Source organism: Vicia villosa, unplaced genomic scaffold (assembly GCF_029867415.1).
Source record: "Vicia villosa cultivar HV-30 ecotype Madison, WI unplaced genomic scaffold, Vvil1.0 ctg.001383F_1_1, whole genome shotgun sequence".
Taxonomy (NCBI): Eukaryota; Viridiplantae; Streptophyta; class Magnoliopsida; order Fabales; family Fabaceae; genus Vicia; species Vicia villosa.
Genome location: NW_026705601.1, coordinates 513,930 through 533,607, shown reverse-complemented (window position 1 = coordinate 533,607; position 19,678 = coordinate 513,930). Strand labels below are relative to the sequence as shown.

Sequence of the window (19,678 nt, the reverse complement as noted above, 5' to 3'; positions counted from 1 at the left end):
AAATAAATAATAAAAGAACTAATAAAATCGGGTCGTCACACTAGCCACCCTACCATCGGTTAAAAAAACCGGTTGGGTGCAAATGGGTGTATACAATGAAGTATCAAGCTAATGGGACCATGGAGAGGTATAAGGCAAGGCTGGTGGCCAAAGGGTTCACTCAAACATATGGAGTGGAATACTTGGAAACCTTTGCATCAGTTACCAAAATGAACACGGTCAGGGTAATTCTGTCACTAGCAGTAAACATTAACAAGACTCGCAACAATTTGATGTAAAAAAAATGCATTCATACATAGGGATCTTGATAAAGAAATTTACATGGAGTTCCCACCTAGATATGCAGGGAAGATTGCGGACAACACAGTTTACAAGCTAAAAAAAAGGCACTATATTGGTTTAAACAATCACCCAAAACATGGTTTTGGAGATTCATCAAAGTCATGACATGCATTGGATACAAATAGAGCCAATGGGACTACACCTTATTTATTAAGCATTCTCATTCAGGAGAGTAACATCATTATTAGTCTATGTGATTAATATTTTTGTCACTGGAAATGATAAAAGGGGAGCAACAAAGGTTGAGTTAATGACTTGTCAAGGAATTCCAAATTAAGACCTTAAAAAGGCTAAAATATTTTTTTTGAAAATTGAAGTGGCTCATTCCAATTAAGGGGTCTTCATGTCTCAGCAAAAATATATTACTAACTTGCTTAAGGAAACAGGTGAGACAACCTGCAAACCAGTAACTACACCAGTTTACTCAAACATAAAGTTGGGAAGTGCAGAGGAGGATATGAGGAGGATATCATAGTGAATAAGAAAATGTATTAAAGATTTATGGGTAGACTCATTGACATATCTTACATTATGTCAAATATTGTCTTTGTTGTGAACCTAATTAGTCAATTTATGCACCATCCAAAGGAAGCACATTTACAAGTTGCTCTTAGATTTGTTTAGTATCTTAAAAGGACTCCGGAAAAAGGAAATTTGTTCAAACGAAAACGAAACAAGAATGTCAGTCTTGAGGCATACATAAATATTGATTAAGTGGGCTCAATGGTGGATAGAAGGTCAACTATTGGGTATTGTACCTTCGTCGGTGGAAATCTAGTAACATGGAAGAGCAAAAAACAAAGTATGGTGGCTAGATCAAGTGTTGAGACATAATTTCGAGCAATGGCTTAAGGAATATGTGGACTTTTAAGGCTGGAGATTATATAAGAAGACTTAAAGATAAAGTGGGGTGAACCTATAAAACTATATTGTGATAATAAATATGCAATTAACATAGCCCACAATCCGATACAGCATGATACAACTAAGCATATCGAGGTGGACAAACATTTTATCATATTTTCACTAATATTTTTTTTAAATAACTAATTTAGTGAAAAAAAAAAGTTGTTATAATTGAATTTTTTTTTATGTTATATAAATACCAATGCAAATATCATGTAAATAGTTATTTATCAATTAAATTTTAATGTATTAATCATTTTAAAGTTTTTAAGTTAAGAGATAAGATGATTAAATGTTAATTATTGAATTAGATACTCAGTCTTGATTAACAAGAAAAAGATTATAATATTTATGGACAAGTGTTGACCGATGAAGTTAATCAAGCTAAATGATCATGTTTGAAAATTCATTACAATTTATAGTATATAACTTTGAATGTTCATAATATTTCATTTCATATATTTTCATCTCTAAAGTTTTTTCATCTCTAAAGTTTCTAAACCATCTTGCATCAAAATCATTCAAGTATTTTCATTAAAAAAAAACAGATTTTTCAACTTTTAAAGTGGTGTAATCAATCACCACATTGGTGCAATTTGTTACATAAACATTCTGCAATTGGTCAATTATGGCGTTTGTAGCCGTCTTAATATCTATACCCCATATGTCCAATGAAGGTCAACTTGCAAACATACTCTCAAACAGCATTAAAGAGCACCTATTTACCGGCAATAGAGAGCACCTATTAACCTGCTTAAAGGAACGTGTCAAAGTATATTTTAAAAAAATTTAGATTTTAATCTTGTTGTATTTAATCCTTTCTATTAGGTGTATCTTGCTATTAATACTAGATTTGTATAGTTGGAAACAATCCTAATTATAAGGATCTGTTCCCTCACATAAAAAATATGTATAATTTTGTAAACATGAAAGGGTAATTTTGGAAGATCGTTCACATGTTTTAATTGTAGTTTTAATTTTAGATATATAGTTTATTTATTTAAACTTAGAACTAGAACATTGCACAAAAAATCTTTATACATATTTTACAAGCACTAAGATCGTAGTGATGTATAAATTGATACAAACCATCAGAATTTACACGGATTATTTTCTTTTTGTTATGTACATTGAAAGTTCGACTAATCTAACATTACTCAAGTTAGCAGAATGAAACAACCCTAATATGGAGAATCCTTCTAATGACATAATTTCATATATTACATGCATTATATAATCTCAATTACATCCTGCAGAAAGGAAAACATAAACTTCTTCTCGAAAGAAATCCCGTCCCAACATGTGATATATATAATCATGTAAGTATTATTTTTGCATAATCCTTTTAGCTTTGGTTGAGAAGTTTCTGACCTTGACTTTATCAGAGAAAGTCAAAGGAGCATCTTCTTCAACAGTGTCTCTTGGGTCATACCAACCAGCAGAACTACTCTCATGTTTAGAACTTCCAGTGTTATATACAGTTGTCGAATTGGGGTCCTCTGGTATATCTCGATACAGGTGTTTCAATATAAAAAGAGCAGTATCATAGTCTCGCCAATAGTTCCTGTTTACCATATAAAGAATGGAAATCACCTCAGTTGAGTCTTAAAAATAAAATCATTCACATATGATCTAATAGTAAAGATGGCTATGATAATGTAAAATTCGAGACTTACGTGTGTGATCCAAGGGCTTGCAGATATGGATGCTCAAATGTCTTATCCTGCATTCGTTGACACAAATGCACAAAATCATGCATACATCATTTTGAGCACCAAAAGTTTTATGCCCAATCATGTGTACCAAAGTGTTTGAATGAGATAGGTAATGAAACGTGATAAATTCATACCTGAAGCATGTGATCAACTCGTCCAGTTTTGCTTCCCGTCAACCTCTCCATCATTAAAGATCCATATGATGTCTCTTCCTCCTCAGCAGTACTCTCTCCTAAAATGCAGATAGGTGGGAATGTGAACAAAAATACGAGGGAACAAATGTCACACATTTGCGTGGCTGGATTAATTACGAAAAATTAATAATTTAACTACCAGAAGACCATTATAGTTGAAAAACAGTATCAAACACATAACCAACTTTTTTTTGATATCTTATATGTCATACACATCTTTGAATCAAACCATAGATGCCCCAAAACACACACACAAATACACCTCTCCAAACTTTCATCTCGTGTCAAACATGTCTTGGACACCGACACTTATCTTAGACACTGACACTTCTAGACATGTCTTGGACACCGACATCTTATACTCTTATTATAAGACTTTTCTACTTGTTTTAAGAGACATTACTTATCTTATCTAGATTATTTTTATAAAGACTTCACTGTAAAATGGTCCTTGTTTGTAGTATTCTTAATTTGAGGATCATTATCATGTAAAAAATGTAAAGCTTAACAACTTAATTTTTAGAAGGTGAACATCTAAATCCTATTTTTAATTTAGATTTTTATCATGCTGATCACTCATGCAACCACGGAGATGCCCTAATATATGTGTGTGTGTGCGCGCGCGTGTGCAGAGTCCTATATTTTGGATACTAGCCGATTAATAGTGACATGTCTACGTCGGAGCCGGTGTTTCATAGATTCAGCGCAAAATCCAAATAAAAGATAAGAGGCAAGCAATAAGATTTGATTGCATGAGATAAATATAGCGCTATAAACTGAGTTCATCTTACAATGCTGTCAAAGATTTAGCGAGGGCATTGGAAAGCATGGCCATTAGGATATACAAAACAAAGTTAGGTACTGTTCTTATGGATTACTATGTAACCTGGCACAAATTCCAAGGGGATTGGTCAGTTATAGTAGTTATTATTTTGTCCGTAAATCATTATTCGGCAGTTTGTGTTTGTAATAACCATCCGTATTCATCCATTCATTCTATCGAATAACTACCCATACTACTAAACTTTATCATACTAACAAGCTATAATATAATGCTAAGAACTTCAACATAAAATACACATTACATTGTCGGTGTCAAAAAGTTTTACACGTGCACCCAATGACGTGCTTCCACATCCTTTTTTTTTAAAAAGCTTCCATATCATTTAATGAGTTAAAATGCTCATTAAATTATGTGGCAGCAATTCATAGAATGAATGTGTAAACTTTTTATACTGACAATACATAAAAATTAAACTCTTACAATATTTACCAAAACTACTTATAATAGCATTGTAACAGTTTCTTTTTTGTGGTGCGAAGGTGGTATAGTATTGAAAAATACATCCTTTTTTAAGGGAAAAAATAGGAAAAGCATATTATCAAATTTCTTCACATGCCTGTCAAAATGGAAGCCCTTTCCACATAAACAGCGAGCAGGAAAAGCCATATAAAGACTACTAGACATTTAATGGCTACTACATCAATGGTCTTGAAAGGGATAGTAGTCTCGAACAAGTTATACAAATTTGAAATACATAAAAAGGTTATTAAATGATAAGGAACCGAAAAACTATATTACCTTCTAAGTTCTCCATATCTTTTGATTGACAAACTGTTAGTACCCTATCCTGCTTAGGAAACAGAAATTACAACTGTTATTATGCACTAGTAGAAAATTGAATATCAGAAGAGTGAGTGTGTGTGGGAGTACGTTCGTGTTTTCTGAACAATCTGACAGGATCGTCATAAATTGTGTTTCTTCAGTCTCAAGCTTCAATTTTGCAAGTTAGAGAATAATATTAATGTGTTATCCATATTCCATATTGAGCTGGGCTTATTGCTAACTTACCACACTAGCAATAAGTTTGTTATTAAATATCTATTTTCAACAAGAATTGTTACTCTGACTCATGACAGAGTCTTGAACTTCATTCTAAAATTAGTACCTTTAGAAGACTTGAATTATTTCGAATGAAGGACTCGCGTCACACATCGGACAGAGTAACAATATTAGTATTTCTGTTTGTTTCTTTTTTGATTTCTCATGATGCCCTAATACTCCTTTCCATGTATTTCTCTCTGATAAAATCTTTTCCTATTCTTCTTCGTCATAATAGTAACAATAAAATCTTTCCATGTATTTCAATGCCCACTATTTTGGGAATAAGCCCCCACTAAATCATGTGGTTCCCATGTGTTTGGTAGGACCAATGTAAATTTCAACCAATAAAAGAGTGTATTAGTTTAGCTAGCATTTCTCATTAAATTATTCTTTGACAAAAAAAGTAGCTCACCCTTGCAGATATCACATAATTCTTTATTGCGTGGGTGCGAACTGCTAGATTTTCAGTAAATTCCTACAAGAAGACTTGTGTTATTTTGAGACAGTAATAATGATCCACTTTAGTCACACCCGTATCTCTGCTGCCTCACCTGAATTCCAATATGCAACCTTTTTCCTCCCCTGTGGTAAGGAATCAACACTGGACGTTTGCTAATGTAATCTTTGCAGACAAGTGGCTCTATCCTGTAATGAAATTAAAAATAACGTGATATCACGCATTTACTTTTCATAAATTAATAAAATTATACAATATACATTATTGGAAAATAGAAAAGATTATCAAAATCACAGTTGATTTATTATCATCCCACATGCTGACGTACATACACTAAAGAATTCCAGGTTATGTAGCACAGAATATATTATTGAGGTGCAATATATTATATAACATAACACTCCTATTTATACTACTCGAGGAAAGACAGGTTCCATAACTGCCTCTGTATATTACTTTTCAATCTCTCTGTCTAAGTTTTTTGTTTCACTCTCCTTTATTTAAACCTAAATTATTGCTTACGTTTGGTAAACAGTATCTATTTATTGACTTGGATGCAAAGGCAAAGTTGTAATCAAAATGTGTACATAAAACATCGTATCACCATTTATAAGTGGGGGCAATCTTCACATCAGTTTTGTAGGGATGAGCATGTTCAAGCTATATATTGTTTGAACCTCACAAAGTAACAAATCTGAACCTCACTCCTATTTAAGCTAAATTGCTCTTGTTCTCCTAACCTCTACCAAATTTATCGTTATAACTAACTGGTATTTATGCTCTACTTAATTACTTGTAGCAAATTATCTTTACTAAGGAATCTCTAAGAGATATTGACTGCAAAAACTTCATTAGGGCTAGAATTATGGTAAACCTGTATGCTACTGGATCAAATGGGTGAAAAATGTTAAACATCTGACGACAAGCTGGCATTTCTTCACTAATATTTTCCTGTTCCCAATATTCTTGGCCTCTTCCTGGAAGTAACAAGAAAGAAATTATCATCTTAGATACAAATAAAAAAACTGGACTTTTAAAAGTAACTGGCATTTAAAAGCTCTAACCTTAATCTAATAAAGTAAAACACAAATGGACATGAATTAATTTCAGAACCACATATAACCAAAACTGGTCAAGCTTTAAGCCTATTGAAGTCCAAGTTTTTCTATGGAAAAATAGATATTAAAAAAGTAGTAGAAGAAAGTGCGCTATTTGGAAGAAAAAAAAGATACTAGCCGAAACAGAAAATGTAAAAGGGGTCAAATAGCTGAGGGGAATAAAAAATGCAACAAAGCTGTCCGACCTCAGATCGCACTGAATATCAGAGTCCCCACATCAATTGTGAGAAGAACACCATAAAGAAGTGGGCTTAAATTCAATTATAATATATACAGATTCACAAACTATTATTTAACATAATGTGAAATAACATAATGTGAAAGATGCAATAAGAAATATTATAAAAGAACCTCTTCCATTGGATCTAGCAAGATCATAAATAAGTTTTTTAATGCTGTATAAAACGACAAGCTCAGAAATTATTACCAACGCCGAGTCGGATATTGCGGAGTGCAAGAAATACACCTAGAGGGGATCCAACAGCAAAGAATGTATCAACCTGGTATAAATGCATTATCAGTCATAAGATCAACATGATATATACTGTATGACATATACTAAGGAATTAGCAATGACCCTTTTTGGTAAGAGTTGAAGATGTTAAAAATATTGAAGGAAATTTATTGATAAAATCATCCAAGAGTTTACATCCTAGAAACAGAGTTTGTAGTAGTTTTAATACCTTGAATAGAAGCTTTGTGTAATTGATATATGGAGTATAATGATCTGTCGCATCTTGGATAGGATGCAACTCTTGAGATGACTGTGGCACTGCATCTTGGATAGGAGGCAACTCTTGAGATAAATGTGGCACTGCCACATGCATGTGAACATCTTTAACTGCATTTTGTTATATATTAGAAATCAAAACGAACATGGAAAAATGTCTTCAACTCTTTCAAGGACACAAACTAGAAATTACCAGAATCTAATTCTTCTTTGGTATGATCATCATCAACACATGATTCCAGATCATTTAGCTTGGCATTCAATGAAGCAATCTAAACAAAAACAAAATTTGTCAGCTAAAGGCCAAGTTATAAAGGAAGTCAATGTTAGTAGTAGGGAAAATATTCATATAATGGTATTTCATTTCCATCACTCCCAATAATGAACCTTTTGTATGTAGTACACACCAAACCCATTCGAATTACTGCTTCCCAGTATCTGTTGCAATATGTTTATATAACCCATAGAATTATGCACCACACATGTACAATTGGAAGCAAATTGATGGATAAGTCGATATTAGCTTTTCCGAATTAGTAAAAAAAATTCATGCAAATCATTCAGACATTTATCATGAATTTTTCTTTTCATTGCGCCAACTCTGCTCCCTAGTCACCACTCACCAGTACATTTGGAGTTGTGGACATGTATGTCATAGGTTGAATCATGTCTCAGCGTGTATATACAGGATTAGTCAAAGTTTGGTTAACTTCAAACTAATAATATTACAACAACCAAGCTTTATCCCACTAAGTGGGGTCGGCTACATGGATCAAATTTTGCCATTATGATTTATCCAAGACCATGTTTTTATCTAACTCGTTAATCTCAAGATCTTTCTTCATAATTTTTCTTATAGTTTTTCTAGGTCTTCCTCTGCCTCTATTCGTTAAACTCCTCTCCATTTGATTTACTCTCCTTACAACAAAATCTACAAATCTTCTCTCTACATGCCCAAACAACCTAAGCCTATTTCCCACCATCTTTTCTACTATAGGTTACTTCAAAATAATACTCTATTTCCAATTTTTTTTGGTTATGATACTTGGGAACAGGAAAGGTTATCCATCCAAAATCACTTAATAGTACTTACAGATGGCCTACTGATGAAATATTATGAATCCAAAACATTTGACTTAACACTACTCGATCCTAATAGCTGAATAAACTCTTATTGACAACCTTTTAATGTAAATCACTACCATTTTTCTTATCGAACATTCTTGTGTATAAATATCACGTACCTGCTAAAAAATGTAATTATATGAAATATAATTAATATTTAACTTTTTCAAATAATAAAGCCTACATTACAAAATTTTACAATTTGAGGCATTCGACACTAGCATCTCCAAACTAACACTGTACTATGAAATTATTATGATATAACTACGAAATTATAAATCAATTGGTCTATTATTTCTTTAGATTGGTTAGTTAGGTAAAGAGAACGATTAAATAAATAGTTTTTGCCTACAAAACAATTAGCTAAATAGGGGAAATCAGATAGGGGAGGGGCATTATGTACATCTGATTGCTTGTCATTGAAACGAGAAATCCCTTTTAAAGCATGCTTTCTTATTTTAAGGCCTCTCAACTTGCCTTTCCCTTTGGAAGGGAAAACTTGGTAGAGAAGTCCATGTAAAAGAAGGAAAAAAAAAAGTAGAAATTGGAAACCAACCTCTTCCCGGAGCTTTTTGATTTCTGCATCTTTGTTGTTTGTGTCATTACATTTTTCCTTAGCCACCGGTATCCCAAGATTCATACTCTCTAGTTTATCCAATGCTCCCATTTTCTCAAAAAATGTATCAGTGGAATCAGAAATGCACTCAAAGATATCTCCCTGATTACTTGGGTTAACAAAGTTATGTTCTGCAATAAAATTGTGTCCACTTGATAATGTAGGGCATAAAACTGAGGACTCCTCAGAAAATTCTGCCTCCATTTCTGAAGAAGTCTGATATGTACTCTTCTTTTCACCAGAGAGGCTCTTCATACTCAACGTGTCATCCTGATTGATCGATGAGTGCTTGGAATAATTACTTTTCTCATCGGGGACTGGTTCCTCATCTTCACCATGTTCCTTGTACATCCAGTCCATTGGAAATGGGGATAACAGATTATTTTGATGGCAGAGAATATCATATGAGAGGACACTTCCCAGAGAATGACCATATAATGAAACCTACACAAAATTCACCATAAAGTGAACCACTATAGATGTTAAAATGCACAGAGGATAAAACAAAGTAACTTTTCCAGAACCATACCTTTCCATCATATCCCGGATTCCTCATAAGAAATTTCTGATATAGTCGGTTCAGTTGGTTGGATACCTAGAGAAGTGTAAATTCAGGTAAAAAAATAAACATTGTTTAATTCTCTATTAAAATAGTAGTATAACATCTAAATATTCAAAGTAATCCATCCAAGTCAGAAAATGAAGAAAATATGAGTTCATCCTGAACCCAGTATTTAAAAATGGATAGAACTGCTATAAGCAAATGTAAAACGAAAAGTTGGTTTGTTTTCATTTTTTGCAGTGTAGATTTTGCAATTGCAGAACAGGTGAGGATATAGGCATGCACGTACGAGGTTCCGAGAACTAAAACTCTTATCAGCCCTTAAAATATGGAATTTAGGGCTTATGGAATCTATAGAATCTAGAGAAGAGTAAAGCAAGAATCAGCTAAACATTTTATGGAGGCTGAAGACCATCGAAGTTGTGCATTGTGGTTCAGTTTTCCAATTCTTTCTAATAAAATACCAAGTTACTATCAAAAAATATGCGGCTAAATGATGTGGGCTAGCAAACCATCCAAACTTTTCGAATATTGCCATTTATTGTAGAATTATTAGTGAACTGCCACTTTAGATTTCCTAATTTCATTTATTTTCTTTATATGATCTATGTGCAACGCAGATGTCAAAATTGTAAATGGAGAAAAATAGACAAGGATTGAAACTATCTAATGATTATTTTTAAGGAAGATTTAGAGAAACAATGAAAGCAGTAAACATTGGCACATACACTCTTACCGAGTTAATTATGTCTTGACAGTAGATTGGGCTCATGTAGTACAACACATCATGAACAGTTGCACTAAGTGTGACACGCAATCCCCGCACTCCATCCAAGGTTATTTTCTCAACAGTGGTTTCACCACTAAGCTTCAAACCTTTCCTCCACTAGATACCATGAAATCATCAATTAATTAATAATTATAGTCAAATAAAGATTATAACATTAGTAAACACAATAACTGAAGGTATAATAATAAGGCTCAGCAAAAAAGTAGTATGCTCTGCAGTTCTTGATTGAAGCAATTTGTAAGGAGCAAAATGTCAGAAACATGCAACAACAATTTCAAAGTATTTCTCTTTGGCCTATGTGATTGGATAATGTATATGGTCACTCTTTTGCATTCAAATTCTAAATGTATAAAAGGAATTGCTCTTTCTGACATGATGATAGACTGTGCAGCATGCTACAAGAGAAGATGTGTCATCTTTAAAATATAAACAAATAAATTTAAAAAATTAGGGGAAAATAAAATAGAATAGGCTGAATGAAGCTCCTTCCTTCTGATATGAGTGTTTACTGGCTGATGCAATGACAGACTATTCTACTCGGATGTTCTTAGTGTTAGTTGCGTTTGTTTTTTTGCTTATCTTTTTTATCCCTTGTTACAAAAAAAAAGTAAAATGTATGCTAACTTTGTAATATTTCCCAGTTCATAGTTCATACTAAATTTCAATTCTACAAAAAAAAATTCAGCATTTAGCATATGAGGTGCCCAAATCGCCACATCACTTTTAAACTCAATAATGCATGTTTCCAGGAAACAAAAATGTAACAACACCATAACCACTCAAAATTGGTAAGAAATGAAAGCAAGTGAAATTGAAAAATTTTCACAACTCCTGAAGAGATTGATAGGGATCTAGGGCTTTGATACAAGTTTCTCAGGTTATAGTTAAGATAAAGGACTTTGGATCAAATCAATAATACATATGGTCATTCAATCATTACAAATTAGCACACAATAAGTTTTAACTTTAACCAAATATAAAATAAGGTCCAATGTGCCAAAATGGAACACCAGGGGTGAGACACAGCTTAACTTTACAGTGAAGGTGTACATAGCAAAAGGCCTTCAAACAGAGGAAGAACAGAAGCATTATAAAAGGCTCAGAACACGTAAACCGGAAAAGAAAAACACATCAGATACCTGGCATGGGATATAGAGGACCCTTTGAGTGCCAAGTTGGTGTGAAGTAAGGTGCTGCTCTGCAAGACTTGATGTAATATGGCGAAAATTGCCCACATCATCGACCAAATTAGATTTTTCCAACCTTTGCCCAATCCCATGAACCATAAATACCAAGTGTCGAACAGGCACCTACAAACAATATAAGCAAAAGTGAGGGTGTGGACATCTATACAGTATGATCAAATTCAGTCTCTTGAAATAAATAGAGTTCCAGGTTTCAGTATAAAGTATAAACTTATGGAGACTTGTAGAGAACATGAGGCAACTAGAGTCTATAAACAATAGTATAACTATAATGATGATCATAACCTGAATTTGTGGTTACATACCTGCGAACAGTAATCATCCATTTCCTCCTCCTTCTTTTGCCTTAATTCATCCTATTAGAAGTTACATGTTAGTACAAGTAGAACAGATCTGCTCATACATTCTTCAAGTAGAAAGGAGTGCTTCGTTTATTCAACTATATACATTATGATATAAACTCGAACAAAATGATATTTAATTTACCACGAAAGCAATTTAAATATTTAATATTGCTATAAAAAGAAACAAGAAAACTTGACCATTCTCATTGCTATTGTTGTAAATCGGCAAATAGTTTGTAATTATACCAATAATTAAATTTGTCCTGTTAGGTACTCCCTCTAGTCCTTATTATAAGAAGAAGTTTACTTTTTAGATTCATAGAATGATTTATGTATTTGGTCTATATATGGATTAGATACATTAATCATTCTACGTATCTAAAAAGTGAAATTCCTCTTATAATAAGGACCAGAGGGAGTATAATGTAGTCTATATATGCGTAGTAGTTTCTGTACTCTAGATATTTTAAATAATACTTATATTTTTACACATTGTCACATGAGCTCTAAGTCTTGGTGGCCTTGTTTCACTGGAAAACCCTTAGTATCCTGCAATGTTGTTTCCTTTTTTGCTTCCTTCATAGAAGCCCTTGGGATCTTCAATGTAGGCTGTAGCCCATTGTCAGCCATTTCCCCGCGATAAGCATCCAACACTGTTGGGAGGTGTTGACCATCGTTTGTCACCGAGCTACAACTGACGACCATAAAAATAAGATTGCGGCCTGAAAATTTGTTGGATCCTAAAATTTCACGATTGAGCGACGTTGCCGTGTCATCCAGTCTCATCAGGCGAGATCACCCACATCTGTCCTTTTTAGGGGTCACCATCACGTTCTGAAATAATATTTTGTGTAGGCAGGCATTTTAAACCCTTCCATTTGGTTGTTGTTCTATTTTGTTCTATTCTATTTTAGATGGCAGCAGCCGATAGCTCTGCCTCCACAATCTAGATCAAATGGCCTCCGCTCCGCTAAACCCTAATGGTCGCATACTAAAACTAAACCTTATGAGACAGACTAGTTTTGTGAGAACTGCCCCCCACTTATAAACAGTGTGTCTTTCCCATCTTCAACAAGTTTACCATCTTAATGGAAAAACAACACTAAGCAAGGAAGTCTCGCATTCACCAAGTATTACGGAATTCTCAATGGACTCTTGTTTGAGTTGGATCAGTATCAGCATAGTAAAATGTGTATTTAAAAATAAAAGAAAAATATGATCAGAATCGGTATAGCCATAGTCATCATTGCTGAATATGATGCAGCTCCTAATTTTATATAATAAAATGTAGATCAAAAATAAAAGATAAATATGGGTACGAGGGATATTATATTACTATACCAAGACTCTTATATGTCAGTATAAACAGGCTCTCATAATCACAAAATTATTATATAAGATACAATTACAAAGCAAAATTGGAATCTATTGCCCATATCCATCTATGGAAAGATTGAGGATTACTGTAATGGCAGACTTTCTCTACATTATAGCACTAATATGAGAGGGAGAAAGTAAGCACCTGGGTTGGTTTTGGCGAATTTGATGAGGAATAACCACGTCTTAGTTTGATTCCACTTCTACTAAGATTCACTAAATTAGAAAAGCCAGAAGTATCAACATTTAGCCAGGCTTCCCATGTATCATCTTCTCCTGTGAAAAGGGCATGTAGGCCCTGCATGTTCAACATCAATACACAATAGCACACCAGGTATTAAAATGCAAAACAATCTCTATCTATAAAACAATAAAATAAACAAAAAAAAAAACAAAAAAATAAAACATATCATTGTCAAAATAAGCTGCTTACTTGGGTGGAGCCTTGCAAATCAACTCGAGCAGCAAAAAGTCCTGACAGTTGAAATGTTCGCCGGTGCCAAACCTATATAAACCGGTCAAAATATTTTTGTGCATTCTCAAGTTAAAATTAATGCAAATGGAAAACTGGCTATTCTTTTCCCTGCCGGGAGTTGATATTTTTGAAATTACTAGTCTTTCTCTCTATGAAACTTGAATTAGAAGTCTTTTTTTTAATGATATTGGAGAGAAAAATATTATATTCAATCATGATTTCATGATTTATTGATACTTTTTAAGTGTAATTTATTTATGTTGTTGCGTAGATATTAAATTTTTTTAAACAAATTATTTTTTAATTTTAATGTTTTGTTATTTCTAAAAATGCCGTACTCCATACCAGTACCCGTATCGGGTACTGGATACGCACCCGTACCTATGTAACACAGCCCTGCCCTAACCTAACCCCCCAAGAGGATTTAAAATGCTAAACTAATATGTGAGACACAGAGATTAAATTATCATCTAAATAACAGTACCTAATCATATGTGTAGTTCTTAGCAGTTAACGTCGGGTTTTTCAATAACAAAAAAAAAATACCCAAATTGGGAGGAAAAAGGAATGGTTTTGTGAAATTCTAAGATGGACAATGCTCTTTGGAAATGCAATCTTTGATGCACACCACTGAAGAGGATGCTAAAATTTTCAGATACATTTACTGGTACGTCTTTTACGAGAAATTTGATGAAACTGAGCAAGAATCATACCACTAATGTATATTTTGAATTTTATGTCAGAATCATATTTACAGCTAGTCATTTGTAAAATTGTAGAGATGATTTCTATACTAAAAAAATGTACTTTGAATAATTATACATACCTGACTACGATAAGCAATCTCTAGTTGCTCCGCAACATCTTCGCGAATTGGTAACCAATCGAGGCCCCCTTTACGAGCAAACCAATGGCCTCTTAGAACACGTCGATTTTCTCCATTCCAATAAACAGGGAAACAATGTCTTCTAATCAAATCTACCTGTATTGATGAGCATCACATCCTTGGAAAGAAGTTCCCAGTTTATTTCTTTTAAATGTATTGATGAGCATTCCCTCAAATTATGAAAATGTTCAAATTTGATGTGTTCACAACAGTCCATATCCTTAGAATTTAAAAGTGGCCGCAGTATATAGTAAGATTTCTAAATAAAAAAATTATGCTCACAACAAATTCTCTTTTATTGGTTAAAATTCATGAGTCCCACAAAATTTATATCGGGCCCACATAATTTGTGGGGAGGGGGGAGAGGTGTCCATATGAATTTTAACCAATAAAAGAGAGTGTGTTGCTAGACACTTCCTGTATTAGGAAGATCCTAAAGTCCCACATTGGCTAGAGATAGAGCTTTCAAAGAATATATATAGAGGGACACTCCTCACCTTACCAACCGGTTTAAACCGGTTTTGTAAGGATGAGTTAGGTCAAACTCTAATATGGTATCAGAGCCTATCGATCGGACCATGGGCCGCCCACCATTAATATCCACGCACCAAGCCCAAAAAGAGTGCTGGGCGTGAGGGGGTGTATTAGGAAGATCCTAAAGTCCCACATTGGCTAGAGATAGAGCTTTCAAAGAATATATATAGAGGGACACTCCTCACCTTACCAACCGGTTTAAACCGGTTTTGTAAGGATGAGTTAGGTCAAACTCTAATATCCTGTGTTGTTGAAATGTCTGAAAGTTAAGAAGAAAAATCTATGAATGCTGTTAGATAGGATCCTGTATCAAATCTAACTAGCGACATATACAGAAAAGGCAACAAAGATTCACATGTGAAAAAAAGTTTGTTTTATGGGAAGATGATCTAAAAACACAGATGTTTGTTTTCAGCTGGGTAGTCAAACTTTTAGCACCCAAAAATTTCTTCTAAAATCAGTGGAAGAATTAAAGAATGAACTATTACATTACATGGAAAACAAGTTCAAACTAAATGTACTAAGAAAGGGCAGAAAGTTAACTCGTAACATTGTTAGACTACTGGGAAAAGATGACACAAAATATAAAGCAAGTACCTCGTAGAGTCCTCCCTTCACAGGAACGCCAACTCTCTCTTCATCAGTTTCACAAAATTGATGTTTATCTAACTTGCTACTGGAACTTGGTTGTTCTCTCGGTCCTTCACTACACTCTGCATATTCTCTCCACCAACAAGAAAGCAATTCTTCCTCTCTCTATGAATAAACACAAACAAAAAAGTCTCACAATCTAAAGGTCGCCAAAGCCACGATTAACATCAAGATAAGCACAAGAATTTAACCTAGTATACATTTCATGAAATAACCTGCAAGAAAGATGCTTCAATTGCCAGAGAATCTCTCATGCCAAATCGAAAATAGCCACTCTTCCCCACTATCTCTGTGCTTGGGACCGACGCCGCAAACTCTGCAACAGAATAACAGCAAAACTCATTCAAGATGAACGTAATAGAGTTTGGTGCTGATGCATAGACCAAAAACCAGAAAATATGACTCCTCAGATCTACTAGTCACTTGAGGATCACAAATAAACAGCTTTAACAAATCTAATAAAGTTCCTAAATCATACATGTCTTTGTGAACTCAATACAAATATAAGTCTGTTTACTACTAATACAAAAGGAGAAAGGAAACTTTCCCCGCCCTACATGTATTTAAAAAAAAAAAAACATATTTCCAGATGTGTACTATCAGATGGCATAATTTGACTGAAAGTGTACTTCCGAACAACACAATATGTACTTTTTTCATATGTGTACATAAGAAATCACGTTGAGGGTGCATAAAGTTTCTCACTATACAGAACTCAAAGTCAAACCAAGCATAAGGAAAAAAAAACTTACTATCGGTCTTTGAAAAACATTCACACTTAATCCCCAGGGAACACAGTTCAATCTCTATTGAGCAAAAACTATATTAAGATTTTGGCAAAAATCACATTAAGATTTTGTAAGTCCTAACTTATGTGTTAATCTCATTTAAGAAAATCTCACTTCAACGTTCACTTTAGTACTAAAAACATGTTGGTCCTGCCTAATACCATGCTTTCTCAATAGTCGTATCCGAGTATTTGGTCTTAGCTACCTTGATCCCGCGTGTTTGTTTTACCTCGACACAACTCTTCAACTTCAACATATCATACACTACTCATGTAAGCTATATATTGATACATAGATAAATAGATACTCAAAAGCCCACAAAAAGACTAATCAAATTTCATATATCATATAAGATCAATACATAATAGACCAAATGGATATTTGAAACTACTGAACCCGGTTGATTCGACCTTAACTGAATCTGATTAAGTAACTAACTACTTGCATAAAGAGAGGTTAATCATTACCATTAATGAAGTGATTTAAAATTGAACTCAAATGCCTTTTAGGTTTAGAATTGATAGATAATAAATGCATACCATTAGGTGCCAAAGAGGTTTTACAAAAGTACCAACGAACATCACCGCCATCAGAAGGACTAGTTGTTTGCGCAAGATACTTATGCCTCGCTTTAGAATGTTCAATCACATCTTCCAATCTAGCAATATTGGACGGCGTGTTTTTGAGCAAGTCAGGAAGAATGGTAGGGGTAGACGCTTCTTCCACCCCTTCCGCCATTGCCAATCAACAAAGCTCAATTCCTCCTCTTCGATTATTAATCAATCAATGTAATTGTGAAAATTTGGATTTGGATTAGGATTTGGATTTAGGTTTAGGGTTGCGTGACTTGAAGAACACGAATTGTATCGAGAAATTGAAAGAAAGGATTGCATGCGTTGAATGTTAGATGAAATTCAATCGATGCACCGTTGGCTGGTTGTTCTCAAAAATCATATAAATGCAATTTCTCGCAATTCTATATTTTTCGGTTTTGATCCTTTAACATTTTTTGTGATCATGTTCTTTGTTTTTTGTTTTTTTAATAATTTACGGAAATTATAGTTTTTTAAAGATTTATGTTAGTTACACCATTGTTGGAGTAGATTGAGAATAAATAGTTAATTTAGTCCATGTATTATTTATTAGATATTAGAGATTAATTGGTATCCATCATCATCACAGTTTATTTTAATAAAAAATAAAAATAAAAGTTAAATAATTTTAATAACTTCTTTAAATTGTTTAGTGTATTTCAATTAAATTTTATGTATTATTGGGTATTCTAAATTAAGAATATTTTTTTGATGAAAGAATATTTTGGAAAAATTGTATTAGTTCAAGTATTGACTTTTAAAGATTTAATTTTTTTTAAATTAAGATTCTTGAAATTAAATCTTAAGAGATTAATAATATAAATTTTTAAGATTTTATATATTTTATAGATTTAAATGAGAAATAAAGAAATTTTAAATTTTAAATAAAGTAAAATAAAATTGATAGAAATTTAACTTTTTTTATTAACAAAGTAGTTATTGTTAACAAAATGATAATTTATTTTTATAAAGATCTAGTATCATGTGTATATTCAAATGCTATTGAATAATTATATATTTATTTAAGTAGTATATTTTCGGTTATCTGAGTTTATAAACTTAAATTAATATATTCTTTTTCATCTCTTATGTTTGAAAAAATAAATTATAATAATGATTGCTTCTCAAGATTGGTGACGCCAAAGATGAAGATTAGACAATAAGTTCATCAAAAATTAGTTAGTTTTAAGAATTACATTATTTTTAATTGTTAAAATATAATTATTATGTAAAAAATAATACTAAAAAATCAAATAAAAAATGTTTTGATAAAAATAACGTCCTCTTATAAAAAATAATAATATAACAACATAATATAAATAAATAAATAAATAAATAATGAATCAATATATCAAATAAAATCAAATTGCTTTAAAAAGCAAATCAATTAATCAATAGATAAAAGTATAATTGATTTTACGGGGATCAGAGTTGCTCGTGCAGATGTGAGATAAGTGGGGTTTGAGTTGATTCATGGAAATTTGTGATATGTTCTAAGTTTGGTTCGGTTAAAGGGTGGTGTACATGTAAATATTGGAATGAGTGATGTTTTAGTTTAGAAAAAATTTGTACCTTAATTTGGCATAATCCATTTTCTTTTATAGTTAGAGATTTTGGGGCTTTTTGAATTAGAACCTTCATCTGTGTGATAGTTGTTCAAAATGAATGTCATTCTCACTTTTCAATGTATTAATAATTATTATTTTTTTAATTGTGTCTTTTAATTATTTCACTGTACACTACTTCTAATAAATTTATAAGGTTAATTTAGTAAAAGTACAATGTTTTATGATAATATGATTACATTCCTAAATTTATGTGCAAAAATCTTAAACGACACTCATTTTAAAATGGAGAGAATAATAGATAACATTCAATCATTTTTCTGATGTCACATCAATAAGATTGTTCTTGATTAGTCAGTTTGTAGTCTTTATACTCTCTTTGCACTAATTAATAAAGTTAGTGCAAAGTAAAATTTATTATATATTTTTAATTATATTTGATAAATCAACTCTCAATATTAAATCTTTTTGAATTAACTCATGGGTATATTAGTAATACAAACATTAATTAGTTTAAAAGTTATTGACTTTTACTTATAATAATAGTGACTAATATTTAAGGTCTTTTTTTGCTTATAATAATAACTAGATAGAGTAAGTGTTGAACATGTGACTCCACACAGTTGAAAATGATAGTTTAAAATAAAATTATTTTCAAAGCTAGAGTGTACAAGCATTTTCAAAAGAAACATTTGGATATGTAGTGCAAAATCAATGTAAAGAAAATAAATGGAAAATAAAGAGTTAAGAGAAAAGAGATGACACCCGATATTTATAGAGGTTTAGTCTAACTGAAGTGACCTACTTCTCTCTCCAATAA

The 19,678-nt window shown here is 32.5% G+C and overlaps 1 protein-coding gene across 1 annotated transcript; it reads right to left on the bottom strand.

Annotated features, from left to right (window-relative positions):
* Positions 1-2,290: 2,290 nt before the first annotated feature.
* On the bottom strand, positions 2,291-17,734 carry LOC131634926 (phospholipase SGR2). The gene is made up of 21 exons (XM_058905553.1): positions 17,240-17,734; positions 16,128-16,228; positions 15,859-16,017; positions 14,668-14,823; positions 13,800-13,871; positions 13,512-13,664; positions 11,951-12,001; positions 11,580-11,750; positions 10,387-10,536; positions 9,618-9,683; positions 9,029-9,532; positions 7,541-7,619; positions 7,301-7,458; positions 7,045-7,117; positions 6,374-6,476; positions 5,594-5,687; positions 5,455-5,517; positions 4,740-4,788; positions 3,098-3,195; positions 2,925-2,971; positions 2,291-2,812 (listed from the first exon to the last, which is right to left on the bottom strand). Exons 1-21 carry the CDS (start codon positions 17,436-17,438, stop codon positions 2,575-2,577), a joined length of 2,784 nt encoding a protein of 927 aa, XP_058761536.1. The 5' UTR covers positions 17,439-17,734; the 3' UTR covers positions 2,291-2,574.
* Between the last annotated feature and the right edge of the window lie 1,944 nt (positions 17,735-19,678).

Excerpts from the sequence above, each read along its gene's own strand:
- LOC131634926 (XM_058905553.1), bottom strand. The coding sequence starts at position 17,438 with ATGGCGGAAGGGGTGGAAGAAGCGTCTACCCCTACCATTCTTCCTGAC. Across the intron at positions 16,018-16,127 it reads TTGAAGCATCTTTCTTGCAG|AGAGAGGAAGAATTGCTTTC; the intron begins GTTATTTCATGA and ends GTTTATTCATAG. Across the intron at positions 5,688-6,373 it reads TTTGATCCAGTAGCATACAG|GATAGAGCCACTTGTCTGCA; the intron begins GTTTACCATAAT and ends ATTTCATTACAG.